General features: G+C 31.2%; 1 protein-coding gene and 1 long non-coding RNA gene across 3 annotated transcripts; both read left to right on the plus strand.

The window, feature by feature from the left end:
• The first annotated feature begins 461 nt into the window (after positions 1-461).
• Positions 462-5,102, plus strand: LOC139503947 (uncharacterized). Of its 2 annotated transcripts, none has more exons than XM_071293988.1 (4): positions 462-1,013; positions 1,243-1,416; positions 1,698-1,764; positions 1,945-5,102. In XM_071293988.1, the coding sequence occupies exons 1-4, from the start codon at positions 681-683 to the stop codon at positions 2,067-2,069; spliced, it is 699 nt and encodes a 232-aa protein (XP_071150089.1). In that variant the 5' UTR covers positions 462-680; the 3' UTR covers positions 2,070-5,102. The 2 variants fall into 2 exon arrangements, with proteins under 2 accessions (XP_071150089.1, XP_071150090.1); XM_071293989.1 differs by having other exon boundaries at positions 464-1,013; positions 2,302-5,102.
• Positions 5,103-11,984: 6,882 nt separating this feature from the next.
• LOC139502848 (uncharacterized) lies at positions 11,985-16,224 on the plus strand. Its single transcript, XR_011658957.1, has 3 exons — positions 11,985-12,371; positions 13,520-13,610; positions 15,949-16,224. It is a non-coding gene; the product is annotated as an uncharacterized lncRNA (long non-coding RNA).
• Positions 16,225-27,595: the final 11,371 nt, after the last annotated feature.

Raw genomic sequence — 27,595 nt, forward strand, 5'->3', positions numbered from 1 at the left:
GCCAGTTGAAGTAACAGACTGGGTAAACTGCACATTTTCGGCCGCCATTCTGATAACACTTAATCGTTTGCAAATATATTTCTAAACAAAGGTTAGAAGTACTGACTTGTAAACGAAAAATACACACTTTTATATTTATTTCATTTTTCTAGCTAATATTATCTAAACCAATAATATTACACTTTGAAGTATGGGGTGGGACTAAAGGAGGGATAACCACCTCATTCTTAGGTTTCGCATAACAACTCTATTCCAAATTGTTTATGTGGTGCGCAAACAAAAATGCGCTTAACAACAAAACAACGTGTTGATGAATCTCTAGAAACTATACTATGATAATATGTCATCTGCTTTATTTTTGGGTTTCTTAACTTAAAATCTTTATCTAAAGCAGCTACATTGTAAAAAAAAAACCAACCCCAAAACGTTTGATTTTTTTTTTTTGAGTGCCATTGTCTTGTACCTAATATTTTCTTATTATATGTTTCCATTCCCCCTTTTTTTTTTCGAGTTATACTATTGTTGAAGATCATATAGCAACATCTCAATTCTTTCATATTTATTCTTTTTTCGTATTGTTTTTTGATACAATCATAATCTCCCGCCTTTTTATTTTTAATTAACTGTTGATTGCGTGCACATGCGCAGACGATTCATAAAGAAAAAACTGAAAAATCAAAATGGTGCTCGCAAAGTGTTTAATGTTTATATGTATTGTTGTGTGTTATGGCCAAGTGCATGACCTTAGTATAAGGAAGTGCAAAAGTGTGGTTGATGAGAACTACAAGGTAGTAGAACTGCAGTGTTTGTACGAGGGGGAAGGTAGTTACGTTTTCACTGGACCGGTTTCAGTGAAAAAGATCACCATAGACAGACTGGCGGGTTCCAGCACGATGATGACTTTTGGCCAGCATTTAGAGAGAGTATCTATAAAAACCTGCACCATAGGCAATTGTTGTCAGGCTATCTCAACATCTCCTTACACGGAAGTGCAGATTGCAGACAAAATTTGTGTAAGATGCTATTACGTAACTTGTGTTCAACATCCGCCATTTTTATTGTTTACAAAAAATTGACACCTTCTTTATGAAAGACAAAATCCCTTTATTTTCTTTTAAAAGTATATCAATATAAGAAAAGAAATATTTGTTAGCATAATTTTAATTGTATTTCTATTTAACAGATTTGTGTTAAAAACTATAAATATTCAATTTGATATATTATAGTTTTTTTTTTTTACAGTCACTGGAAAACCTGAATACTGAAGACCAAGTATCCACTAGAGGTGCGGGCGAGACCTCTCCTCATACGGAGGGGGGTTCTCCTGACTCCTCATCAGAAGGGCCTCAAAACGCTCCAACAGCAAAAGTGTACGACCACAGCCAAATGTCCAGCACTCTCTCTGACCATCAACAGGTGGGTTTTCACCAATAGAGCAAAAAGAATCCCTACTTAACATAACCATTGCATTGTGGTGGTGTATTCTAAAAACATAAAAACACTGCTGTTAAAATTAACGTAAACAATTTTGAAAGTACTTATTTTTAATATTTTAGACATTTATACTTATAAATTTCTTATGCTTTAAATTCAACTAAAGCTAAATGTGTATTGATTGTAACATGTATTAGGGTGTGGATTAGGTTATGTTATTTTACTTGTGTACATGTAGTTTATTATTTAATTTTTTATTTTAGAATACTACAGAAAATGAGGCAAACTCCACAACACCCTGGATAGTGGCAACCGTCACCACTTTAACAGGTAGCTTAACAGTTTATATAATTTTTCTTGGAGTAATTTTGTTTCTTTTAATTGTCTTAATTTTGGTGTTCTTAATAAAAAAGTATTACTATCAATCAGACTACATTCCAGTTAAGAACGATGATTCTTTATATGTTGAAATGGATACCATAACTAGTTAAATTATTTCTTTTCTTGTAGTACTTCTGATGACAGCTTTCATTTGTTTGGGGAAGAAATGTTTGAGGAATAGTAGGGGAGGGTTAATTGAGCATGGTCTTCCTCTACAGGAGATTCCTACTGCCCCTAAATATAAGTTTTATTAGGATAAAAGAATTAATTATTAATTTAAATTGTAATTTCAATATCACTGCTTTTAACTCTTTTTTTTTTTTTTTACTTACAGTGATATTCTTTCTAATAGGTGGATTTATTGTTTGGAGGAAAAGACATTCTAATAATATTTCAAACTCAGAAGATGAACTCTATAATAAAGCCTGGTACAATTTAAGTAGTAACAATTTATAAAATTTGTATTTTTTTTTAATTTTCTTGTAGAGCAATTTCAAGTTCTAATCTTCACCATGATTAGTGTATTAGTAGTTTTAAACCGAATACATAGACTTTTACTAAACGCCATACCAGCTTTAAGAAACTTCATCCCCCATATAAGATAGCTTATTAACCCTCCTCAACATCAACCACTACACCAAGCAGTCCAACCTATACCACCTGTAGTACACCAGGAAGTCATCCTACCCTTACCAGCACCTCCACTCATTTTAAGAAGAAGCACCAGACAGTCCATACCACCCAACAGACTTAATTTGTGATTTATTTGTGTATTATGTTGTTTGTTTTTTTTTTTTATTGTTTTCAAACCAAACTTTTATATAATTTGTGTAATTAAGATGTACCTAACACTGTAGGGGGGATAACTCTGTAAAATCGGCTAAATGTTTTATTTATGATATGTATTGAAGGACATTGTAATAAGCTTCTCAATGGTTGAAATTAGTGTTTGTTAAACTGTTATATACCCAGTGTAATTTTTATGAAGAAATGGTTGGTTCAAATATTTTGAAATTTATGTTTAAAGTATTTCTTACCTGTCCTTCAAGATATCTAAAGCTATCTGTAGCATGTCTCGACTTTGTACACTATTAGCTGCATTGCACTGCTGCATCAATTCTCCCAGAAATGTCTCACTCATTCGTATGAGGCATCCTATTCTAGATTCTCTGTTTTCATGCAACAAAGCATGATATAATGCAGAAACATCAAATTGTGTACTACTAAATGTGTTGATGGGTTGCTGACAGTACCAATTCTTCATTTCTTCAAAATACTCAGGTTGAATCGAACACTTATAACACGGGAAAAAATGACTCCCCACTACTGGCACATGCTGAGATACAAAATTAGTTATTTGTGAAATAAAGTTACTGATTGAAGCACGATGATCCATCATAAAGTTTTCTAAATAGAATGAAAGTATAACATTTTTCCTAAATATTAAAGGACTTATTCTTCTCTCTTGGTTATGATAAGATTCATTAAATAAAGCTGGGTTGATAAATTTAATTCATTTAGACTTAACTGAGATGTCATTTTAGGATTAATTTATATATGTCTAAGCATCCATTGTGGTGACAAAGGAGATATTAGTATTTCTATGCTATATTATCTTAAGAAGTTTATTGAGGGGGGAGGGAGGCTTTTTTTTTTTTTTATTATTGAAGGTTTTAACAAAGGAGAGTGATAACTTTCTATACATAAGAAAGACTCAACATCCTGTGTTTGGCATGATTATAAATTATGGATAAATTGATACATTTTTCACTTAATTTCTCTCTTTAAAATTATTTTTATGATGAAAATAGAGAATAAGTCAGATTTTTGAAATGATGTTACTTCAAAGGGTGTTGTTTATATTATACATATCAAGAAGTTTTGTATATGTTTACACAAGTCTGTTATGTTATGTTAAGATGAAGTTTAACTCAAATTAGTAGTAATATATGTTTATCTGTCTGATGTTCTCCATTAACAGTTAATCAGTTTTGAAACTTGATTGCAATTAAGACAATTTCCTATACTCTACATCTAAAGATTGTTATACATGTTTATCTATCAACAGTTATTTAGCTTGAGGCTTGATTGTAATTAAAAATATTTAGTAATTACACAGTATAATAACTTCTAAAGGAAGAAAATCAAAATATTTATGAAGCTTTACATCAGAGGGATTATCTGATATGATCTATCAGATTAAAAGATAACGTTTATTTGGTCTTAAAAATATCAAAAATGCTATAGAGGTTGATGGGGAACATTAGACAGACCTTAGTAGTATATGAAATGTTTATACTGTAATATAAAACATGTATATAGTCTTTGCTTTTTCTTGTTATTAAGCAATATAGTTGTGATAATTTATTAAATGTTAATTGTTTTAAAGTTGGTGCTAAATAATTGTGATAATCATTAAAGTTCATATTTCAAATCATGATAGTTGTACTCCTGATAACATGTTGTTATATATATATATTTAATATATTCATGATAGTTTAAGAGAGGAAAATATACTCTATAAAGACAAGTTTTATAAAGAGAGTAGTGCTTATACTATAGTTTTGGTGTTGTGTATTCTTATGGTGCTATGCATTCTGTCAGATTTCCCTATAAAGATAAGTTTTATAAAGAGAGTAGTGCTTATACTATAGTTTTGGTGCTATGCATTCTGTCAGATTCCCCTATAAAGATAAGTTTTATAAAGAGAGTAGTGCTTATACTATAGTTTTGGTGCTGTGTATTCTTATATTGAAAAGATAAGCATTTACGGTTGTTAATCAAACCATGATACCTGTATATATATTTTATCTATATTTTGTTACTTTAGTGCAACATTCAATCTTTTAATGTTTGCTTCATGCATGATTTCATTTTAAACATGGAAACCATGTGGGTTATATTTTTATTTTATAACATAATTTATCTTCTATCACATTCCATCAAGTTACTTTTTATATTGTAGTCATTTTTTAAAAACTAAGATCATCTAGTTAATCATATTAGTATATGTAATCCCTTACATGTCTCTTTTTAGAAATACATTCTTGTTCAAAAAACCATTTGTTTTAGAAGCTTTATAAAATTTTATATATATTAGAAACAAACTCAGGGTTGTATGCTCAAATACCGGTTTTAATACAAGTTTTTATATACTATACATATATTGTTATTTTTTATACTAAAAATACTCAATCAGTGTTTGCAATAATGGTGATCTACACCAAATGTGATGTATACATAATGTATATAAGTTTTTGATAATAAAAATAATTTATTTTCTTCAATCTTTGTTTTATCTCTTCTCAAGCTTCTGTAGTTTGTGTGCTGTGGAAAGAAAATGGAGCCAACCCCTTGTCAACAACCATCTCTCTCGCATATTGGTTAACTCCAAGCAAATAAAAATTTAGACAAGCAAAGAACAACACAAAATTCTGCAATGTGGACAACATGGGTGACACACGTACCCTGGTTACCAACCAATGTTGCTTTACCTTACAACGTGGAAAACAAAATGGACGACAAACATATCCCTGGTTACCCACCAATGTTGCTTTACCTTGAAACGTGGAAAAACAAAATGGACGACAAACATACCCTGGTTACCAACCAATGTTGCTTTACCTTGGTCAAAAGTATGATACGTGGACCAAACATTCCACCATCACTAGCACAATGTTTACTTTGCTCTACCTGCTCTACCTGCTCTACTGTTTTCTTATCCCTATTATACTACTACTAAATATTGCTATTATTTTTTTTAAGTTTTTTATTATTTAAATATATAGTTCAATTTTTCGTATAATATATTTATTCATCTCCAATGTTCATAAATTTCAGGGACAGATATGGTAAAAAAAATAATATTAACACTTATGTCAATCAATTTATTATTATTAAGGCATATATCGGCGAATGTTAGCTGTCCGGTCAACTTTTTTTTAAAGAAAAATGTTTTTTTTATCATAGAGTTTATATTTTCATATCATATATTTATTCATCTCGCACATATCTCAGTTTTATGAAAAAATATTGTTTACAAAAGAAAATATTTACATTTTTTGTCGCTCAGTTCAATATAATCAACGCGTACATCGGCGAGGGTGAATACCGTCCGGTCAACTTTTTTTGCAGATTTTTTTTCTTTTTTACTTTAAAGTTTATATTTTCGTGTAATATACTATTCAATCTCACAGGTTCCTGATTTTCATGGACAAATATTGTAAAACAAAAGAGATATTAACACTTGTCGTCGACCATTTCAATATATATATAGCGTATATCGGCGAGGGTGGATACCGTCCGGTCAACTTTTTTTTGAGAAAAACACGTTTTTTTGCAATCAAGTTTATATTTTCGTATAATATATTTATAAATCTCACAGATTCCTGAGTTTCATGGACAAATATTGTAAAACAAAAGAGATATTAACACTTGTCGTCAACCAGTTGAATATATATTTAGCATATATTGGCGAGTGTGAATACCGTCCGGTCAACTTTTTTTGCTCAAAAATAATTATTTTTCCTCTTTTTTTTTATATTCATAAAATATATCTATTCATAAAATATAGTTTAATATCTTTCAGGTTTACAAATATTAAACAAATCTATCGGATAACAAAAAAGTTATGACTATTTATATGTCGTCCGGTCAACCGTCCTGTCACTATCCGGGCAATCGTCCTGTCATTAGTGGTTCCCCATCTTTTATGCTCTTCCATTGACTTATCTCCCTTGGGTAAAATCTCAAACATGTCAGCTCCCAGTGATGGATTTGGTAGACTAAAATTACAGCGAAGTTTGCGACTTTAATAATCTATGAGGAGTATTTGGGCTATCCCAGCATTATGAATCTACATATTACAAACTATTTAAGATATCTGAATGCACTAAAGACAGAAATAGCATTTCCAAAAAGAATAATTACTGCCAATGGGCTATTCCAGAAATAATCCATCCCCCCCTATGGAAGACATTGGAATTCCAGACTTTTTTTCCTCGATTTTTTCTAAAATTCCAGACAAATTTCCAACCTCCACAAAAAATTTCCAAACTTCTTGTCTATTGGTGCACAAGAAATTCCATGAATTTTCAAAAGGGTAGAGTAATTTCCACACAATATTTACTGGTAGTCGTTAAGAATTTCCAGAACAGATTTCTTTGCAAATCATTATTTCCAGACATATAAAACACGAGAGTTCTTTGTATGTATATCTCTTAAAAGACTTCAAAATAATGGGGGAGGAGACAAAACTTTGATACAGTGATAAGTCTAGTTTAAATTTACATTAGAAATATTGTTTTATTCATTTTATAGGTTGCACTTTGTAAATACAGCTTTTTCACAGACTGTCTCTTTTGGGGGGGATATATAATTCATAGATATTTTGTATTGTGTATGTACTGGTTCTAAGATATGATGGGTGGGGTAGGGATACTACGGAATTAAGTATAAATTAGATTAAAATCTTAGTTCTTGCATGTACATAAATGTTAAAAGTATATGCTGCACAGCCCTTTGTTTTGACCTTTGAATAAAATAGTAGTACATCTCAACAACTTTCCATTTTAGTATATAATTAAATATTTAGGAAACTTCATAGTAAAAGAGCGCACAGTTTGAGCTGTAAATGTACCCGTAATACATGTACCTATGCGAAATTGCATTGTTTTTAATAATTTACAGAAGTGCAACATTTGTATTTGAAACAATTCAAGCTAAAAATTATATAAGAAGTGCAACTTGCATGTATATAATTTTTAGCTTGAATTGTTTCAAATACAATGTATATACAAACTATTGAATGTTTATTGGGTGCAAAAGTCACAATAATTGGATTAATAGCATCTATGACTACTAGTGGAAAATTATATCCCATGGAAAGATAAAAACAGAGAAAATTTGGTTTGATCATGGAAGTATTATATGTTGAATATAATATTTCCATGGTTTGATAAATTTTTCATACCTTAATGACTGACCTTTGTTAAAACATCAAAAATATATATCTTGATATATGATTAAATGTAGCTTCAGACACTTGTGATGTAATCAAGAAGCTGATTATTTCAACCAAGTTATATATTAAAATCTGTATTTTTCACCTTTTTCATATATAAGGATTAATTAACACCAATAAATTGTGCAATTTAATTTGATATCTTAAATTTTCTGAAATTTAGGGTTTGTCCTATAAATTAATATTATTAACAAATGCCAGATTTTAGGTCACTTCAGCTAAATAGCCATAACATTTACCAATTAACAGATAATTGATACATCATTTATTCAAACACACTTGTTTGTCTTTACAGCAGGAAATTGTGTAATTACCCCAATATTGTAGAAGACTGACCAGAAATGACCAGCTGTGGACTATGTATGCATTGCAAAATAGTGATACAAATAAATATAAATAGATTGCTATCAGAATCAGTGGAAAACTGTCTACTGACTTTTGATTTTACATTCAGAAGATCCCCCCCCTTTTTTTTTTAAATTAAAAGTTTTTATGCAAGGCATGGTTTATTTTCACATAAAAAGCATATAGCTAAAGATAAGGAAAATGGATACGAATAAGAAATGACTGATGTTTGTTTTTTAAAAAGAAGAGAGTTTTGAAAATTTTAAAAGTTGAAAAAAAAAATTATTTCACAAAAAGATAACTGACATTCGTAAGGCAGCAACCATTTGATTTTCAGGTTTTTTTGGGGAAAAAAAAGTGTTTCCAGTTTTCGAAAGAAATAATTTGTTTTTGACCCTGAGAAAAAAAATTTGTTTGTTTCACCCACAGCTGTCACTATATGTCCTATATGTGATGCTAAAATTGAAAGAAACCATGACCTTACGTTGGAAAGCTAAGTCTAAATCCTAGTCAATTATGAATCTTATGATTGAAGTTTAGGGCACTGCCTTGTGTAGTATTAAAGCCTCACACACATGTCATAGTTGACAGGCCAATGTGGTGGCGGATCCAGAACTTATGGTAAAAGGGGGGGGGGCACTGACTGACTTAACTGACCTAAGGGATTGGGCTGCTCCAGTCAAGCTTCAGTGATTTCTTTTATAATCAACCTAATTTTTCTCACAAAAGGGGGGTCCCTTTATCTGGATCCGCCTATGCAATGAGCCAATGATATAGTGTTAGAATACTTAGAACACTTGGGCACTTAAAAGCCCTTATTTTTGTTCAATAAACATTTAGATACAGCCTAGGGTTGAAGTTAACAAAATAGCAATTACTCCCTCAAACCTTTAAGCAATATCAGGGAACTTTATAAGAAGATTCTTCTTACTCTATATATATAAATACCTGACATGTAGAGTAAAATTAGATTTCTTTTGTCCATTCTTATTCTTCCATAGTATACTTATCAATAATTATTTAGCAGTCAATCTTTAGATATCAAAGTGAAAGATTTTGAATATCATGAAATTTTACAAAACTTAAAAAAATTAGACAAAAACTTTTTAAATCAAGAGAAAGAAAAGGGAGCAAATTTTGATTTTATTTTTATTGTAAAGATATAATAATTTATATCCAGGAGATAAACAGGGTCATATCGCAGATTGGTATTTAAGGGGAGGTCGCCACCTTAATGCGGGGTTCACACATTGCCGATTATTGCTCCCGTTTGAAATCAGACAGCGATACGACACGAAAAGTGAAAAAGTCGGATTAGTATCCTTAATTATCTGGTCTGAGAGGAATGTCCTATTATTGTTTGAACGCAGTAGTTTTAGTTCGTAACAGATTCCTACTGGTCGGGAAGGGTCCGGATAGTTCGGCAAAGCACCCCGACAGTAAGGTGCGTCCCGTAACATTCGGGGAAACTCAGCCCATTGATCAGACTTTTAATAACTTTTAATCGGGAATGGTCCTGTCAAGGACGGCAGAAAAATTGTGAATGTGTGACCCCAGCTTAAAGAGCTACCACTAAGCTAAATAGCAACATTTTAATTCAACAGATCACATTATTTAATAGTTGACATGATTGATATTCAATAGTACAAAAATAGAAGTATGAGCAATATTTCATCTAAATCATTTGTAATCAGCTGGTGATCCTATAAGTTAACAGAAAACTAGTACATGTATTATTTGCAACTTTTGATCTAAAGATTTATAGTTTCTGCAGCGAATGAAAGAATGAACCTTAATAACTTCTTCTGACCAATTTACAGCACAATGCGTAGAACGGTGATTATTTTTCCATTCAGTAAAACAAGTAAATGTGTCCCAGGCACTCGCATGATTATTTTCTGTATTTAGGGATAATTTTATAGAAATTTATCCACCTATAATTTTTAGTGCAAATCATTTCTATGGCCTTTCTTTGATACTGTACTGTGTAGCAATGTTTTTTTTCAAGAAATGTTTTAATTATTAAAAGGGAGACTTTTGGCAGAGACCACCCGTTCTGTTTTTCATTTTTATTTTATTACTGTTTTAATTTTTTTCTCATAATCTTAATAAAATTTGTTAATTTGAATTTTGAATTTCTGATTTTCTTACTATTTCAACCTTAGTATTTCAATAAATGTTGAATTAAATTTTGTCATATAAGAATATCTGTTTACATGTGTGGTTTTCATGACAATGGCCATTAATTAGTTCTGCACAGTGAGAAATTTTGTAGCAGCTGAGATGTTCATACAAACTATTTTATAGCTCATTTCACTAATTCACCAATGTTCTATTTCTTTTGAAAAGTATGAATAGGTTTTAATAGGATATAGCACCTATGGAAGAATCTGTTTTAATAAGATGCCAGTATTTCCTGCATACCTTTTGAAGTTTATCTGCTTGAGGATGATAATATATAATGATTGATACATTGCATCGATTTTCAACTTGGTTCTTTTTCTTTATTTTATCTTGTCTGTCTTGTAATTTGACTATAATTTGATATAATTTGTTTTACCAATTTCAGTTAATAAAAGTCTTTTTTTCTGGTTTGTGTTTCTAAGTTATGAATAACTTTGCCTTTAATATAGGATTTAAAGTTCCAAATGGGGTGGTTTGAGTTTTTATGAAGATATTGGAATTTTTCTGTGTTTTTTTATAGCATGTCATATCTTAAACACCAGTATTTTCATGTGTTTGTCTTGGAAGACTTAAAGGTCTAGAAATGTTATGGATGATTAATGCATTCATAAGTGAACTTTAGGTAGTGTTGTTGAATAACTTGCATTTTCAAACAGGAAATTCAATTTTATTAAGTGGTAGGGATGAGCTGGTGACCATGGTCACTATTTCAAGCTTCATTACATTTATCATGATAAAATCTGAACATTTAGATGAAGGTCAAGTTTTCAACTTGTCTGTTTATATCACAAGTGTCTGAAACTAATTAGATGTCATATTACTCTTGTGATGTTTGTAAGTGTTTCCAATAGTGTGGTCAAATCAATTATCTCTTAATAAATTTTCCCATGCATTCTTACCAGCTATTAATTTGCTGTTTGTGCTTTTATTAAATCTCATTATTTTGTCATTTTCACATTAATAATATCAGACATATATTATACAATTATATATCTCTGATAATATGTAATAAAGAAACACTACATTACAATCCTTAAAAGAAATTCTGATGTGTTTATAGGAAATTCCAATGTAACTTTTAATTGTTTAATATACTACAGGATTATTATATTAATTATAAAAAAAATTATATGCTTTTGAGACAGATATTCATTTATTAAATTAAGTAAAAATATGAAATGAAAAGGGTGGGGTATGTGCTTGAAATAATGGTGTACGTCATGTATACTCTGGTAAACCTACAAAAAGTAGTTTTTAGTCAGGAATATGTTCGTGCTAAAGTTTTAGAGATGCTTCTCTTGGTTACGACTGCATATACATGTACATGTATTACTTAATGAATTCCAGGATTTTTTTGTATATTTAGACAGAAACAGATAATTTCCAGACAAAAAATTCAAAACTGATGTCTTCCATAGGTATTGCTTCTGACCTTACACTCAAATTTCCAGACATATTGACAGCATCATGAAAAAAAATCCAGTATTTTTAAGTACAATTATGATTTCAAATGCTGGAATTCCGGAAAATTTTGGCAATGGTGAAAAATATTTCCATGGATTTTTTTTTTCACAACTGATGTCTTCCATAGGGGGGGGATGGTTTATTTCTGGAATAGCCCAATGGCAATGCAGGAATCTTCCAATCATGACCATAATTAACTGTCTGGCGCATTATAAATAAATAAGACACTCTCTCTCTACCGTTGTATTGAAGTCTGAAAAATACTGAAAACTAGGGTGTAGAATTTCCAACAGGACTCCTTATTTTATATAAGAGGAAGAGTGGTTTATTTTCCTATGGTTGTTATATCATCTCGTCTTAGACATGTTAGATTAGCTTGAAGTACAGGGACTTTTATTGAATTCATTGACATTATAGTCAAGCAAGATGTCAACATCCCGTCCAATCGTCTTCGAGCAAAGCCAAAGCTGACCAAGGATCTTCACCATTTCGTGACAGGCTGTATACACAGATACAGGACGAGTTATTCCACTAGAAACAGGTACAACTCTAACAATCAATTTTCATTAGTTCCTTATATAGTCAATCTGAAATTAGGGGACCAACATTTGATACATTAGCCAGATTAAAAAAAGGGGGAGGGGGTTGAAAGGGCATGTGAATATTCTTGTACACCTGACCTGTTTCTAGGACATCTTATTTATTTCCTATAGCCAAGTGCAAACAAATAATATACTGTAAATTCAGATATTATCGCAATGTTTTTATTATTGTGTAAAATGCGAAAGGGTTATTATAATTGCAATAATTAAAACTAACATTTTGAGATTTTTTTATATGAATCAAACAGGATATTTCTGAATATCGCAAATGTTAAAATCACATTTAAGTCTTAAATTATAAAATCGCAATAATAAATCCACGCAATTTTTTTTTTTAATTTACAGTATATCCCTTTAATATATAAATGTACATGGCATGAGTCTTGGGACCATTTGATTATAAAAAAGAAAGGGGGAGGGTTAGAATGGTCAAAATATTTATGTCCTTGTCAGCTAAGGACAGAATTTAAATTGTTAAGCTATTAACCAGGGTACAATATACATGTATATTAATTTAAAAAAAAAATTATAGACCATAAGCATGATAATAATCAAAATTTATTTCAACATGTTCAACATTAAGCAGGACAATATGTTTTTATTACCTTACCCTAATTTATATTTTAAGTTTTTAATGGAAGTTGTACATGTTCAGCTCTTTGTTTACTAAGAAAGCTTTTATCTCGTGGTAAAGCCTCATTCTAAAACATGTTTTACATACAACATACTGTACATGAAACACTAAACAACTTTATCTAGAGAATAATCTTGTTTAATTTTATTTATGAAATGCACACATTTCATAAATAAAATTAAACAAGATTTAATGATCTATTATACAATGTAGGCCATGGAGACTAAAAAATCAAAAGCATTGCAAACTTTTGTAAAGTTCTATTTTAGGACCTTACATGTACATTGATGTATATGTATGTACATGTAATGTGTGTAGATTATTTATAGAGCCCTTTTTAAAAGAAATTAAAAAAATACATGCACAGTGATGCTACACTACCCTACATTTCCTGTGATACAAAATTGAAGAATTATTTTATAGTTTAACACTTTTCATTTGTCATGTTTGTAGGGCTATAACTGATGCAAGCAATGCTGATGATTTTTTTGTGAAAGTGACAATAGCCAGGTCAAAATAAATACATGTATAGAACAAGATACTGGTAAGATATTATTAACTTATATATTAATTTAACTGTTTGTAGAATATGGCAATCATACAAAGTATATGTAATCACCTATATAATAATTATACATGTTATACATCAGTTTTATTGAACATGACTTTGTTAACTTGGTTTTCCCATTGAACAATAGTACTATGTAGGGCGGCTCCTATATTTTCCATTCAATAACTAACAATGACTAATGAACATTCCATTTTAAATTTAAAAAAGGGGGAGATTTTTATTGATACTTTTGAAGATAATTCACCTGTTAGATTAATTGATTGGTTGTTGGTTTCTTATGTCCAGTGGCAAATAGTTCATGCATGTTTACACAAATGGTTTAGGACAAGAACAAATTAATATGCTAAATTGAACATTGAATTTAAATTTAAGATGTTGCAATGACCCCATTTTAAATTGTTTCACGATGATTTCAAAAATGGTTCCCAAAAAAAAAATCTCTACCAAAATTGAATTTTAGAGGTTCTTTCGTAAACAAAATGCCAAAGTTAAATATTTAGATTTTTAATTTTGGTCTGGTTTTGAATTTATCCACATTTAAGGTCCAAAGGATCCAAATTTTAACTTAGTTTAATTTTAACAGAAATTGAACTCTATTATATTTAGGGTTTTTTTGATATACAGAAATAATCAAATATCCTGAATATGCATTTGTAAATATGTACTTTAACTTAGATTTATGATTTCGGTCCTAGTTTTCAGGTTGGTTAAAACAGGTCAGGGTCCACAATTTAACCATGTTAACTGTGTTTGATTTTAACAATAAATTTATATAGATGCTGAATCCAACCTGTATTTAGTTTTAATGCCTCACCTACGTTAGTAGAGGGGCATTATGTTTTCTGGTCTGTGCGTCTGTTCGTCCTTCCGTCTGTCGTCGGTCTGTCCTTCCGTCTGTTTGTCCCGCTTCAGGTTAAAGTTTTTAGTCAAGGTAGTTTTTGATGAAGTTGAAGTCCAATAAACTTGACACTCAGTACACATGTGCCCTATGATATGATCTTTCTAATTCAAATGACAAATAAGAGTTTTTACCCCAATTTCACGGTCCACTAAACACAGAAAATAATAGTGCGAGTGGGGCATCCGTGTACTATGGACACATTCTTGTTTGGCAATGTTTTGAAATTTATTTACATTGTCTTGAAGTTCAAAGGGTCCAATATTTAACTTAATTTGAAATCTTAAGGGGGCTCCTGGGTTTAAATCAATTTTTTTTTCTAATATAGAATTTCGCTATATTTTTTTATAAATCAACTTTATCATATACTTAAAAGAAAAATGAAATAAAAAAATGGGGTCACCGTTCATTTAAGCTCAAAATCTGCCTCTGGAAGAAGCCTACATTTTTGTTAATGTCCTTTTTTTCTGTTGAACTAATAGGAGAAATAAAGGTACCGGTAATATCGAATTAAAAAAATAACCTAATTACAGAAATCGCTTAAATTTTACAATTATTTAGTTTATGTACAGCTTACTTGAAAACAATAATAAAAAATATAGGTCACCGATGAGTTACAAAAAATATTTCAAATTTAATGCCAAAAAATGGCATTTTTGCACCAAAGGGAGATAATGTGGAGCTTTTCAATGATATAAACATTTTAAAAGTCATCTGGGGCCAAACCGAATCAACTTTTTAGGTTTATTTTTGTACCATATCAAAGTAATAACTAATAGTGTAATGAATAAATTTTGTAATGAAAGAATAAAGGTTTATTTTTTTGCTGAAATTTTTGTACCCACAAGCCACCTTAATTTGATTTTATGCTGAATCTATTAAACTATATCTTTATACATGTACCATATTTATTCTGTGTTAGAAACCATATTCTTTTTCAAATATTTAATCCCATTACAAATTCAGAGCTGTTTCATGCTTGAATGTTTTGTTCAAACTTGCATTTTTATTTCATCTTCCACAAAATTTGTCCTTTACTGACATAACTGGTGTTATCTTTTTAAATGAAACTTTAATGAAAAGATTAGTACAATATATGGATGACTATCTGATGTCAAACATTTTCAAGATGGCCACCAAGGATGGCAAAAAAAAAAGTTGTCATCTTTATTTCCTGTCAGTGGTATACATGTATATGAACATTAGAAATATGAAATAAAATGTGATATGATTGCCAATGAGAACAAATGACATACAAGTAAAGCTATAGGTCTTCATATGCCATATCTCCTTCAGCAATGCACAAGACCAAAACTGCATATCTATGCAGCCATAAAAGGCCAAAAATTAAAAAAAAGAAAAAATATGAAAGCTAACAGTCTGATCTATATATGTATGTTTTGTGGTTTTCAGATCTAGACTCACAGTTAACTGAACTTTTACAGCAGTCAACATCAGATTGGAAGACTGTTAATGCTGCTGACAGAAACAATTTCAACCAACCAAACAAGCAACAGAAACTTTGCATCTTTAAAACACCACTTAAATCTTACATGGGATGATGTGTCAAAAAATAATAGTTCATCATTTATGAATATTTTAATGTTATGGATTTTCTTTTACAAGAAAGTTAATGTACACTTGATTTTATTGTTCTTGCTGTTCAAGTATAAAAAACACATTTAACTTTATTGAAATTTGAAGTTTCATATGATATATATTAATTTTGTTTTTTCTCAGGATGTGATGTTACTAAGAGCCTCATAGGTACAGTCATGACAGTAATCTTAACAGCTATCCAATTTCATTCAAAATTCTTTATAAATTTTGCACTAGTACATGTATATATAGACTAAGTGATTTGTTTTTCGTCTAGTTATTGGATTTTTATGGCGGTGCTCTATAGTTTTACCCTTGTCCGAAATTCCGTAATTCCATAATTCCATCATTCCGTCATTCCGAAACAAACCATTATGCAGAGTTTTTTTTCTTAATGCCTTCAGATATTGGCCTGATTTTTGGTATGTAAGTTGACCATGATGAGTTACAGATCAAGATTAAGTTTTGTTCCGCTCCGCTAATTTTGGTTGAAATTACGGGCTATGGACTTTGATAAATTGTTGAAAATCACAGTTATACACACTTTTTGTCTAAATGCTTTCAGATATTTGGCTGATTTTGGTATGTGGGTTACTCATGATGAGTTAAAGATCAAGTCTTAGGTTCGTCCTGCTACGCTAATTTTTGCTGTAATTTCTGGCTTTGGACTTTGATAAATTTTTGAAAATCACAGTTATATGGACCTTTTTTCTAAATGCTTTCGAATATTGAGCTGATTTTTGGTATGTGAGTTAACCATGACGAGTTACAGATCAAGTTTAAGTTTCGTTCTGCTGTGACATTTGTGGCAGAATTAAGGGTTTACAACTTTGAAAATTGTTGAAAATCACAGTTATAATATATGGACATTTTTCCATATGGCTCCAGATTTAGAGCTGATTTTTTTTATATGTGAGACAACCATCATGTATGTGTCCACATGTATTGAAATTGCAGATTTTCAAATTATTGAGACTGGGGGGGGGGGGGGGGGGGGGCATTCGTGTCGCTTTGACACATCTAATTTTAGATGCATTTATGATTATCATGTTTGTATTGACCACATTGCAGTAGATGCATTTATGATTTTCATGTTTGTATTGACCACATTGCAGCAACATAGATATATAGGTACCTGGCAAATATTACCTTGTTAGCATACTAGGCTCAAAGGGCCATAAAAAAAGTCCATCTCTTAGTGTCATCTCTATATTGCAACTGTTTACAGTTTTCTGTTTTAAACCATTATTATGATAACATTAGAAGAAGTATCATACATATATGTATATATATTGTAAAAACTATCAAAATGACAAGATCTAACTACCCAAAATTTTTCTGAAAAATTGGGAGGTAACATCTATGAGCTATTGTCCCTGAAGTGTGTAAATTTACAAATTTTCATAGTTTTCTGCCAATATCTGACAGCTATATCAATATAATATAAGAATAAACTGCAAAAATGGTCAGAAAAACTTATTTTTACAGTCTGAACTTATTCTGAATTGTTTAACCTTTTATTTTAAATTTATCGCTTTTGAAATATGTGTTTTTTTTATCGTTTTGAGGTGCACAATTTGTCAATTCAAGCTATATCGGCTCCTGGGAGCCTCTAGATTTGTAATGAATAAATTGTATTTATGTATGATTATTTTCTTAATGTATTAAATGCAACATAATTTATTCTTTTCCATTTGTTGTTATACTTATCTATAAGTCCAGATCCTATCATATGTCAGATGTTAAAAATTAGACGGCAAACTTGAGAAAATTAGAATATGCAGGCTACCCCATTTTGTTGTGGCATATACTAGACACCAACATTATTTGCCGAGCTTAATATTTTTTTTGATTGGGTATATATAGTTATACTTTGCAAGTAGATTTGTTGTTTTACAATAATAAACGGGTCTTGGAGTATTTTGGCTCTGAAAGATGACGAAAATCAGCCATTTTGGACATGAGGCTAAATAAGACATATTGAAACAGTTAGATTATACATACACTTTATAGACAGCATTGTTATTTCTATGCATTCTTACACTTGAAGTGATGTATTACTAGGAACAACTATCAAAAAATTATAAATGTTGCCATATTTTTTTATTTAAACCATCGAAATATGCCAAAAAAGGCTTATTTTTGCTGTTTTTGAGCATTTTCAGCTCTTAAAAAATGGCGCCCCCAAAAAATCAAGATCGGTTCAAAATTTTCCCAAAAAAATTTGTGTGGTTAATTACATTACTAAGGTGCACCAATGTGCCAAATATGAACTCATTTGGCAAAAGTGGCATTCGGACGGTTTTGCATGGTTTTCTGGCAGATTGGCTCTTAAACGTAACTGGTTTGCAACTCTAAATATTGAACTGGACATTTAGAGGTTATATCATTATGATTATGTTCCTTTTCGGTGTATAATGAATGAATTTCCATTATAATGCTTATTCATTGGTTATTTGATAATGTTCCATCCAAGTTAATTATGGCTTAGTTCTAGTACCCTTGTGGGATATTATGCCAGTTAACGTTACAGTTCAAGTTAAAGTTGCCGACTTGTTTCTTTATTATTATGAGGCTGACTTCATGCAGGAACCTCTTAGGAAGAAAGATAAAAAGTTAGCAATATCCTTTAACTCTACTTTCCGCTATATAGATGATGTTCTTTCACTAATAATTCCAAATTTGGTGACTATGTGGAACGCATCTATCCCATCGAACTAGAGATGAAGGATACTACAGATACAGTTAAGTCGGCCTCATATCTTGACTTACATCTAGAAATTGACAATGAGGGTCGGTTGAAAACCAAACTTTACGACAAAAGAGATGATTTCAGCTTTCCAATTGTGAACTTTCCATTTCTAAGTAGCAACATTCCAGCAGCACCTGCATACGGAGTATATATCTCCAAATTGATACGATATTCCCGTGCTTGCATTTCCTATCATGATTTTCTTGATAGAGGGTTGCTGCTCACAAGGAAGCTATTAAACCAAGAGTTCCAAATGGTGAAGTTGAAATCGTCCCTTCGTAAATTTCACGGACGCCATCACGAGTTGGCCGTTATGGAATAACCGTTTCACAAATGATATCGGATATGTTCCTTAAGTCGTAACTACAATCCCCTTTCCTTTCATGAATGTGACCTACCGAATTAGACTATTTTACCGGATTTGTTATCACATAAGCAACACGACGGGTGCCACATGTGGAGCAGGATATGCTTACCCTTCCGGAGCACCTGAGATCACCCCTAGTTTTTGGTGGGGTTCGTGTTGTTTATTCTTTAGTTTTCTATGTTGTGTCATGTGTACTATTGTTTGTTTGTCTTTTTCATTTTTAGCCATGGCGTTGTCAGTTTATTTTAGATATATGAGTTTGACTGTCCCTTTGGTATCGTTCGTCCATTTTTTAAAAGCAAACGTAAGTTGAAAATAGTAAGTGTACATGAATCGAATAACAGACTTGCAGAAGGAGTAAAAGTGGGGGAGCCAGATTGACCATCAATATTGCATAACATTTTGTTAAGTAAACCATAGTAATTAACAAGTTTAAATCAATCCTTGAAATCATCTATTGTTATCAGGTAAACCACACGATGTTCAACACCAGAAACAGTCTAAAAGCAAACAAACATTTTCAAAGCATGCGAAAGCTTTAACTGGCGGGATATCACTACACAAAATACTGCAAAATATTACAAGAGTGCACACACTCAAATGTGTCGCCTTCTTTACTTAAACATTGTCTTTAATTACAGTTGACCTAATGCTCAAAGAATATAAGAAACCAATTTAACCAGGAAAGTGTAACATGAAAATGAGGTCAAGGTCAGATAAACCCTTCCAGACAAACATCTACACCTAATAATCATAACTTGCTTTAAATGTAGTTGACCTATTGCATATAGTTTCAAAGAAAAAAACTTAACCAGGAAAACTAACGATTGCCAAATAAACCATGAAAGTAAGGTCATGGTCAGATAAAAATTGCCAGACAGACATATACACCTTACAATCATGCCATACACCAAATATAGTTGACCTATCTATTATTTTATAAGAAAATCAGACAAAACAAAAACAACATTGAGCAATGACAATGAAAATGTTGTCAAAACCAAACGAAACGTGCAAGATTGACACATGATTCGTAAAATATTTCCATACACCAAATGTAGTTGACCCATTGAATACCTTTAAAACAGTGATGATCTCATGTGCTCAAAAATGGTCAGCAGTACCTGTTCAGCTGGTGCTTTTGTTTGTTTGTTGAATGAGTCATATTCTGTAATAATCACGATCCGGAGTAAGTCGATTTAAAATAGATGGGTAAGGTGTCCATCGAACGCAGATGATGCCGCTGCTTGCAAAAAGGTTATAAAGGAACATAAATTAAGAACAGTAAAAGTGACGCTACCTAAATTTGTTCCTAATATGAGTTTTGTGGTAGTAAGCCTTTTTTATAAGTTTCATAAAATTCAGTTGAGGCAAACATAAGTAACAGAACAGAAACAAAACAAGAGGCTCTCAAGAGCCTGAATCGCTCGCCTTAAATTTTTTGCTTAAATCTTCCATGAATGATTATTTTGGGTTTTCAATTTATATAAATGGTTTTTCGATTCTGTCATATCTTCTTCAAAAGCAAAAACAAGAGTGGACACACTGAAATGTCTCGTTTGTCTCGTGTTCATAATATAATTTAAAGTATAAAAAAACATTGTATACCCCAAGCATAAATTATTGCTGTTTACAGTTTATCTACATCTATAATAATATTCAAGATAATATAACCAAAAACAGCAAAATTTCCTTAAAATTACCAATTCAGGGGCGGCAACCCAACAATGTGTTGTCCGATTCATCTGAAAATTTAAGGACAGATAGATCTTGACCTGATAAACAATTTTACCCCCGTCAGATTTGCTCTAAATGCTTTGGTTTTTTAATTATAAGCTAAAAACTGCATTTTACCCCTTTGTTCTATTTTTAGCCATGGCGGCCATCTTGGTTGGTTAGCCGGGTCACCGGACACAATTTCTAAACTAGATACCCTAATAATGATTTTGGCCATGTTTGGTTAAATTTGGCCCAGTAGTTTCAGAGGAGAAGATTTTTGTAAAAGATTTACGGAAAATGGTTAAAAATTGACCATAAAGGGCCATAACTTCTAAAGGGGTCAACTGACCATTTCGGTCATGTTGACTTATTTGTAAATGTTACTTTGCTGAACATTTTTGCTGTTTACCCTTTATCTCTATCTATAATAATATTCATGATATTAACCAAAAACAGCAAAATTTCCTTAAAATTACAAATTCAGGGGCAGCAACCTAACAACGGGTTGTCCGAGTCATCTGAAAATTTCAGGGCAGATAGATCTTGACCTGATATACAATTTTACCCCGTCAGATTTGCCCTTAATGCTTTGGTTTTCGAGTGATAAGCTAAAACTGCATTTTACCCCTATGTTCTATTTTTAGCCATGGCGGCCATGTTTTTTGATGAAATGGGAATCAAAACACAAACTTTATTCTAAATACCCTAGGAATCAATCAGATGAAGTTTGGTTGGAATTGGTTCAGTAGTTTCAGAGGAGAAGATCTTTGAAATAGTTTACGACGACGACGACGACGGACGGATGACGACGGACGCCAAGTGATGTCAAAAGCTCACATTTCCTTTTGGAAAGGTAAGCTAAAAATTAGCATTTTATCAGTTTATAAAGGGACTTTACTCTAGAAAGGTTAACGTGACGTTATCAAAATAAAACTTAATTTGTGTTTTGTGGTGATAAGCATTTTTGTTTCATAACATTTGGTTGAGGCAAACGTAGGTAACAGAACGGGAAAGAACATTTTTTTTTTATACTTTCCTTAATAAGTTCACCTTATTATTTGCATTACTTCATTGTATAATAATATACCTACTTTACACACCCATAAAAATAGATGCACTCATTCCCTATGTAATCCTCTGTTTTTACTATACAGTTTGGTTTTTGGTCAAATGTGTACATCGACCTAATGACTCAACAAGAGTGCACACGCTGAAATGTCTCGCCTTCTTTAGTAATCATTGATTATATGTTGATAGTCTTAAATTTAAGCTTTGATAAAATTATCACATATATTTAACATGATCCAAGAAAAAGAGGCCAAGGTAAGATAAACCAAAAATTAAATACACGTACATCGTACAATCAATCAATACACCAAATATAAGTGACTTATTGATGATAGTTTAAAAAAAACATTTACCAATGATCCATGAAATTGAGGTCAAGGTAAGATGAATCATGCCAGACAGACAAGTACACCTGACAATCAATATATGCATTAAATATAGTTGACCTATTGTTCATAATATCTTAGAAACAAACGTTACCATGAAAACTTAAACTTGAACAATGAACCATGAAGATGAGGTAAAGGTAAAAAAAAAACCTGCAAGACGTACATTACATCATAAAATATTTCCATACACCAAATATATAAATATCAGAAAAAAAGACAAAAACTAAACTTATCTTTGTTCACTGAACCATGAAAATGAGGTTAAAGTAACAAGACACCTGTCAGTTGGACATTTACACCTTACATCCATTCCATACACAAAATATAGAAGTCCTATTGGTTATAATATATGATATATAGAAGTGACCACCATAACTCAACCTTGTTCTCTGAGTCATGAAATGAGGCCAAGGTCAAATAATATTACTCTAGAGGTTACGCACATACTAAATATAGTTTTCCTATTAATCATAAAAAAATTAAAATAATATTACAAAAAATCTTAACTTTTTTTCAAGAGGTCACAGAAATAAGAAAATGAGATCTAGGACAATGAACATAATGACAGACGGAAATGTCGTAACATAAGACATCCATATACAAAGTATGAAGCATCCACGGCAGGTATTCCACCTTCTTAAATATAAAGTGAACTAACGCTGTCTCTAGATTACTATTCCTATTTCGAGGCTCGACAACAATCAATCGATTTCCTTATCTTTCCAGTTTCTTCCATCAGAAGGTGTTTCAATCAAAGAGTTGACAAGATCTTATTTGACATTCCTTCAAATCGGCTAGGACGTTTAATTCTTTAGATTTTTTCAACATGAAGTTAGAATAAAAAGATATGTTTAATTCACAATAAAACATCATATATTTACAGTATACTAATATTTACAATAAAAGCTTGGTTCTTAACAACAATAGTACCACCATATTTACAATAAGAACACATACTTACAACACGAGTACAGACATATTTATATCAAAGCCCAAACATATTTACAACAAGAGCACAAACACATGTTTTTTTTTAAATAGTAGTTCATCCGTATACAACATTATCATATATTTGTATGATAAAACATCTTATAAAACTGCAACAAATCTTCCTACAACAGTAAAATCGGCAAAACTCTTAACAATAATAGCATTTATCGCTATTTTGTGCATTTTCTCTTCAATTTTTTTGTGATATTTTTTCTTATAATGCTACTCGTTTGAGATCGAAAATTATCGCTAAATAATAACTAAGGAGGCACGTGGCAATACTTATGAGCTAGATAAATTAGCGATAAACAGATTATCATTGGTCATCTCAACTACGCGTGTCAAATGTGAAATACATGGACACCTTACAATCATTCAATACACTAATTTATTTACCTATTGCTTATAGTTTCTAAGAAACAGACTTAACTAAGAAAACTCAACATTGACCAATGAACCATGGAAATGAGGTCAAGGTCAGACATACATGTACATCTTACAATCAATGTATGCATTATATATAGTTGACCTATGGCTTAAAGTATGAGGTCAAGGTTAAATAGAACCTAACAGACTGACAGTTTATTATAAAATATTTCCATACTCCATTTACTCCATGTAAATATAGTTGACATATAAAATATAGTAATAGATAAAAAAAATAACCGAAACACAAACACTTAACTTTGATCGCTAAACTATGAAAATGATGTCAAGGTCACATGACATCTGCCAGTTAGACATGTAAACCTTACAATCATTTCATACACTAAATATAGTAGAACAATTGCTTCAAGTATCTGATGTATGGACTTGAGCACGAAATAAGTCATTGTTCACTGATCAATGAATTAAAGCCAAGGTCAGATGCAAACTGTGTGATAGATATTAGGACCTTGCAAGGTAAAAACTAAATGTTTGACACAAAAGTTTGAGTTACTTCCCCATGTTAATCACTTTTCACCATATATTCCTCAAATCTGTTTTCTTTTTCGTAATAACGTAACTAATTGAATGCAAATGCCTACCAGAATAATACTCTTATTTTTTTAAAGCTGAAAACACTTAAAAAATAAATTATTTGAAAATTATTCTTCTTCATCTTTACTTCCATGAATTCATATTTCAAGTGCATTGAATTAACAAATGTATCATTTCGACAGTTCAAGAAGTAAATTAGTATTGATTGGAGAAAAACATCAACTTTTAAACTGTATATCTTAAATGTAACTAATTATCCCCAAATACTAAAATTCGGCTGCTATTAAAGAGTGTTTACGCGTAATAAGTCTTTTCTAAGGACCTCAGATTTCAAAAGTCAAACAAAAAAAATTGTGCCAATAGAATCGAAACTTATTAATCTTTTTTAACTGAAATTTGATTTTTGCCAGCGTTATATGCTAATTGAGTTTTAAATAATTGTCGTTTTTCAATGACATTTACGCATACAATTGCTCTTTTTCTGACTACCACCCTGTCATTTTCAAATCCTGGCTAGAACACTGTATCTTCATGTTAATATACATTTGAAAAACAATTGGTTATTTCAGTCCCACATATTTTCCTTTTTTGTTTGGTTCAATTTGTAATAAAGATTATATGTTTTCGTTAGTCCCAATACCAGGAATCATCAAGGACTTAATAGGTTTTTTTTGTCATTCCGATAGAATTTGTAAAAGTCCTAGAAGTAGGATGAATGTTGATGGACAAGCCTTATATCCTGGTTTATACAATACTAGAAACGCACGACGAGTTTATAATAAAAAAGTTCATGAAAAACAATTATGGCACATAAAAGAAACGACAACAACTGAACTACATGTCAATTCTATGAAAAAGAAAATTATAAACAAAAACGTATCATATGAATCCAGCCGGTATTGAGAAGTTGGTGGATTGTCCCTGTTGTACTGAAAGTTCATAAGAAGCTCCAGCGTTACCAATCCGTAAGCGATAATGTGACCACTTGCACCCTGAGCACAATACTTGCATCTGGAAAACGGTCATAAGGTAACAGATATTTACAAAACAAAATCATAAAATGTTAGACAAAGCTTATAGATAGTGAAAAGCCAAAATCCACCCAAGGTAACCTTTGTTCTTGGGATTTTGAATCTTAGTTTTGTAAAAAATACAAATATAATATACAAATGATGTATATGACCTTTTTCTCATACATGCATATACTGAAAACTGAACAAGCACTTTTTAATGTCTTTTAGTAAACAAAATATTAATTTATATGTTTTTTGTAAAAGGAGAAGGTTCATACATCTCTTTTGACAGTTCCATAGATATAGAAAGGCAACAATAGTAGACTCATAGAATATTTATCAATTTCCCCTATCATATTTATGTCTATGTATAATGATGAATCTTGTTCTGTCATCCATCCATGCATGCACATATTTAATCTCTTATTCCATCTTAAGCACTTCTACATTTATGAAACATTAACATGATAATTGAAAACTATTATTTATTATATATGACTGCTAAGGTCTGACTTTTTACTTGCATATTTTTGCTTTGAATTATTTGACAGGAAAGCAACTTCTATGTTTTATAGTTCCTTTGTTGTAACATGTTTATACTGTTTACCATTAGATGACACATTTTGTACTGATCCATCCTCACAAACCACATACATACTGCCATCTTGTAGTGTAGTCATCCTCATGGGTTGTGATTGTAATGTTAGGGTGTGATGTCTGTCATCAGTATAACTGTACCAGTTCAGATTATTGTTGTTGTTGTTAAAGAGGTCACCACAGTAAAATATTCTGTCACCAGAACCATGTAACCTGCCAGGGTAACAGTCAGTCTCTATGGTCTGTACCAGCTCTCCTGTCTGATGATCTATGATAAGTATTGTCTTGTTAATATGCACAACTAACTTGTTGTTTATAGTTGTAATGCCACTCCGCGACAACATTCCTGGTACTGATATTGATTTAAGTTTGAGTTTATTGTTTATGTCATACATATCTATACACTCACTACCCTCCAGTGTTACAGCTACTGTAGAGTTGATGAATGCTGTAACACACCATGGTTTACCCTGTACATCTAAACTGTCTACCTGTGATCCATCTGTATTACAGATCAGTAGTTTGTGCTGGTTCTGTATACACATCACCAGTCTACCATCATCCATCATCGCCATATCTGTTAATTTTCGGCAGTTGCGCTGACCAACTACTGAAACAGAATGATTCACTATTTATTTATAGTTCAAATAAAGCAAATTCAAAAATAATCAAAATGAAAGAACAAATGCTATGAATGAATCTAACAGTTATCTCTATGACACATAGCACATTTCCATATTTTCATACTGAAAAAATGTTCTTTTAAAATATAAAATATATATTAGAATGATACTAGTATGCAACTAAACTACAAGTAAAGTTATGTTTCAAATATATATTGCCATAAATCCTTACTTATTCAGGTAGATTAAAGTGGTTTAATTAAGCATATCTGAAAATGTCTGTAATTTGGGTATAGTATAATTTCCATTAAATGCTATGTATTTTTTTTTTTACAGTGCACATAATGTAAACTGTTCTGTATCTGTTTGGTATTTTTTTCACTCTTTTTTAAGGGGAATGTGAGGTCCTACTCATAGTTGCAACTGCTAAGGGTTGTCCCTTTAAAACATATATTAGACCCTGACAAGTCACTTTAAAATTGCAACTATGGACGGATTTTAAATAAATTGAAAATATAAGTGCGTTTTTTCATATGCCTTTATGGGTGGCTACACCATTTTGTAAGTGCCTTCTATCAGATCATCACATCTTTAAATGGAGCAGCATTTATCTTATCTCTTAGAGTTGAACAGTTATTTATGGGACATTTTTGGGATAGTATGCTTTTCTTACACTACAAGTAAATCTAATATTTCAGTAATATTTTCAGTAGTTTTATTATTTGGATGAATGATCTTGAGACAACATCCCCAAGCTATATTGAAGTTTGTTTAGAATGTACTAGAACACAACAGCAAAATCGCGGGAATTTAATTTTAAGTTGGTTTGCCCAAGATAGAGTTGGTCCGGTAACTGAAAACACATTTCTATATGCGTAATGGATGTATAAAAAGGTCATTTGGTTATATATGTAGGATTATAAAGTGCGATGGTATTCTCAAATGTGAAGGTCACGCTAAAG

This window comes from Mytilus edulis, chromosome 14 (genome assembly GCF_963676685.1).
Source record: "Mytilus edulis chromosome 14, xbMytEdul2.2, whole genome shotgun sequence".
Classification (NCBI taxonomy): Eukaryota; Metazoa; Mollusca; class Bivalvia; order Mytilida; family Mytilidae; genus Mytilus; species Mytilus edulis.

Coding starts and splice junctions, on each gene's coding strand:
- LOC139503947 (XM_071293988.1), top strand. CDS start 681: ATGGTGCTCGCAAAGTGTTTAATGTTTATATGTATTGTTGTGTGTTAT. Junction 1,014..1,242: donor AGATTGCAGACAAAATTTGT/GTAAGATGCTAT, acceptor TTTTTTTTACAG/TCACTGGAAAACCTGAATAC. Junction 1,417..1,697: donor CTCTCTCTGACCATCAACAG/GTGGGTTTTCAC, acceptor TTTTTATTTTAG/AATACTACAGAAAATGAGGC.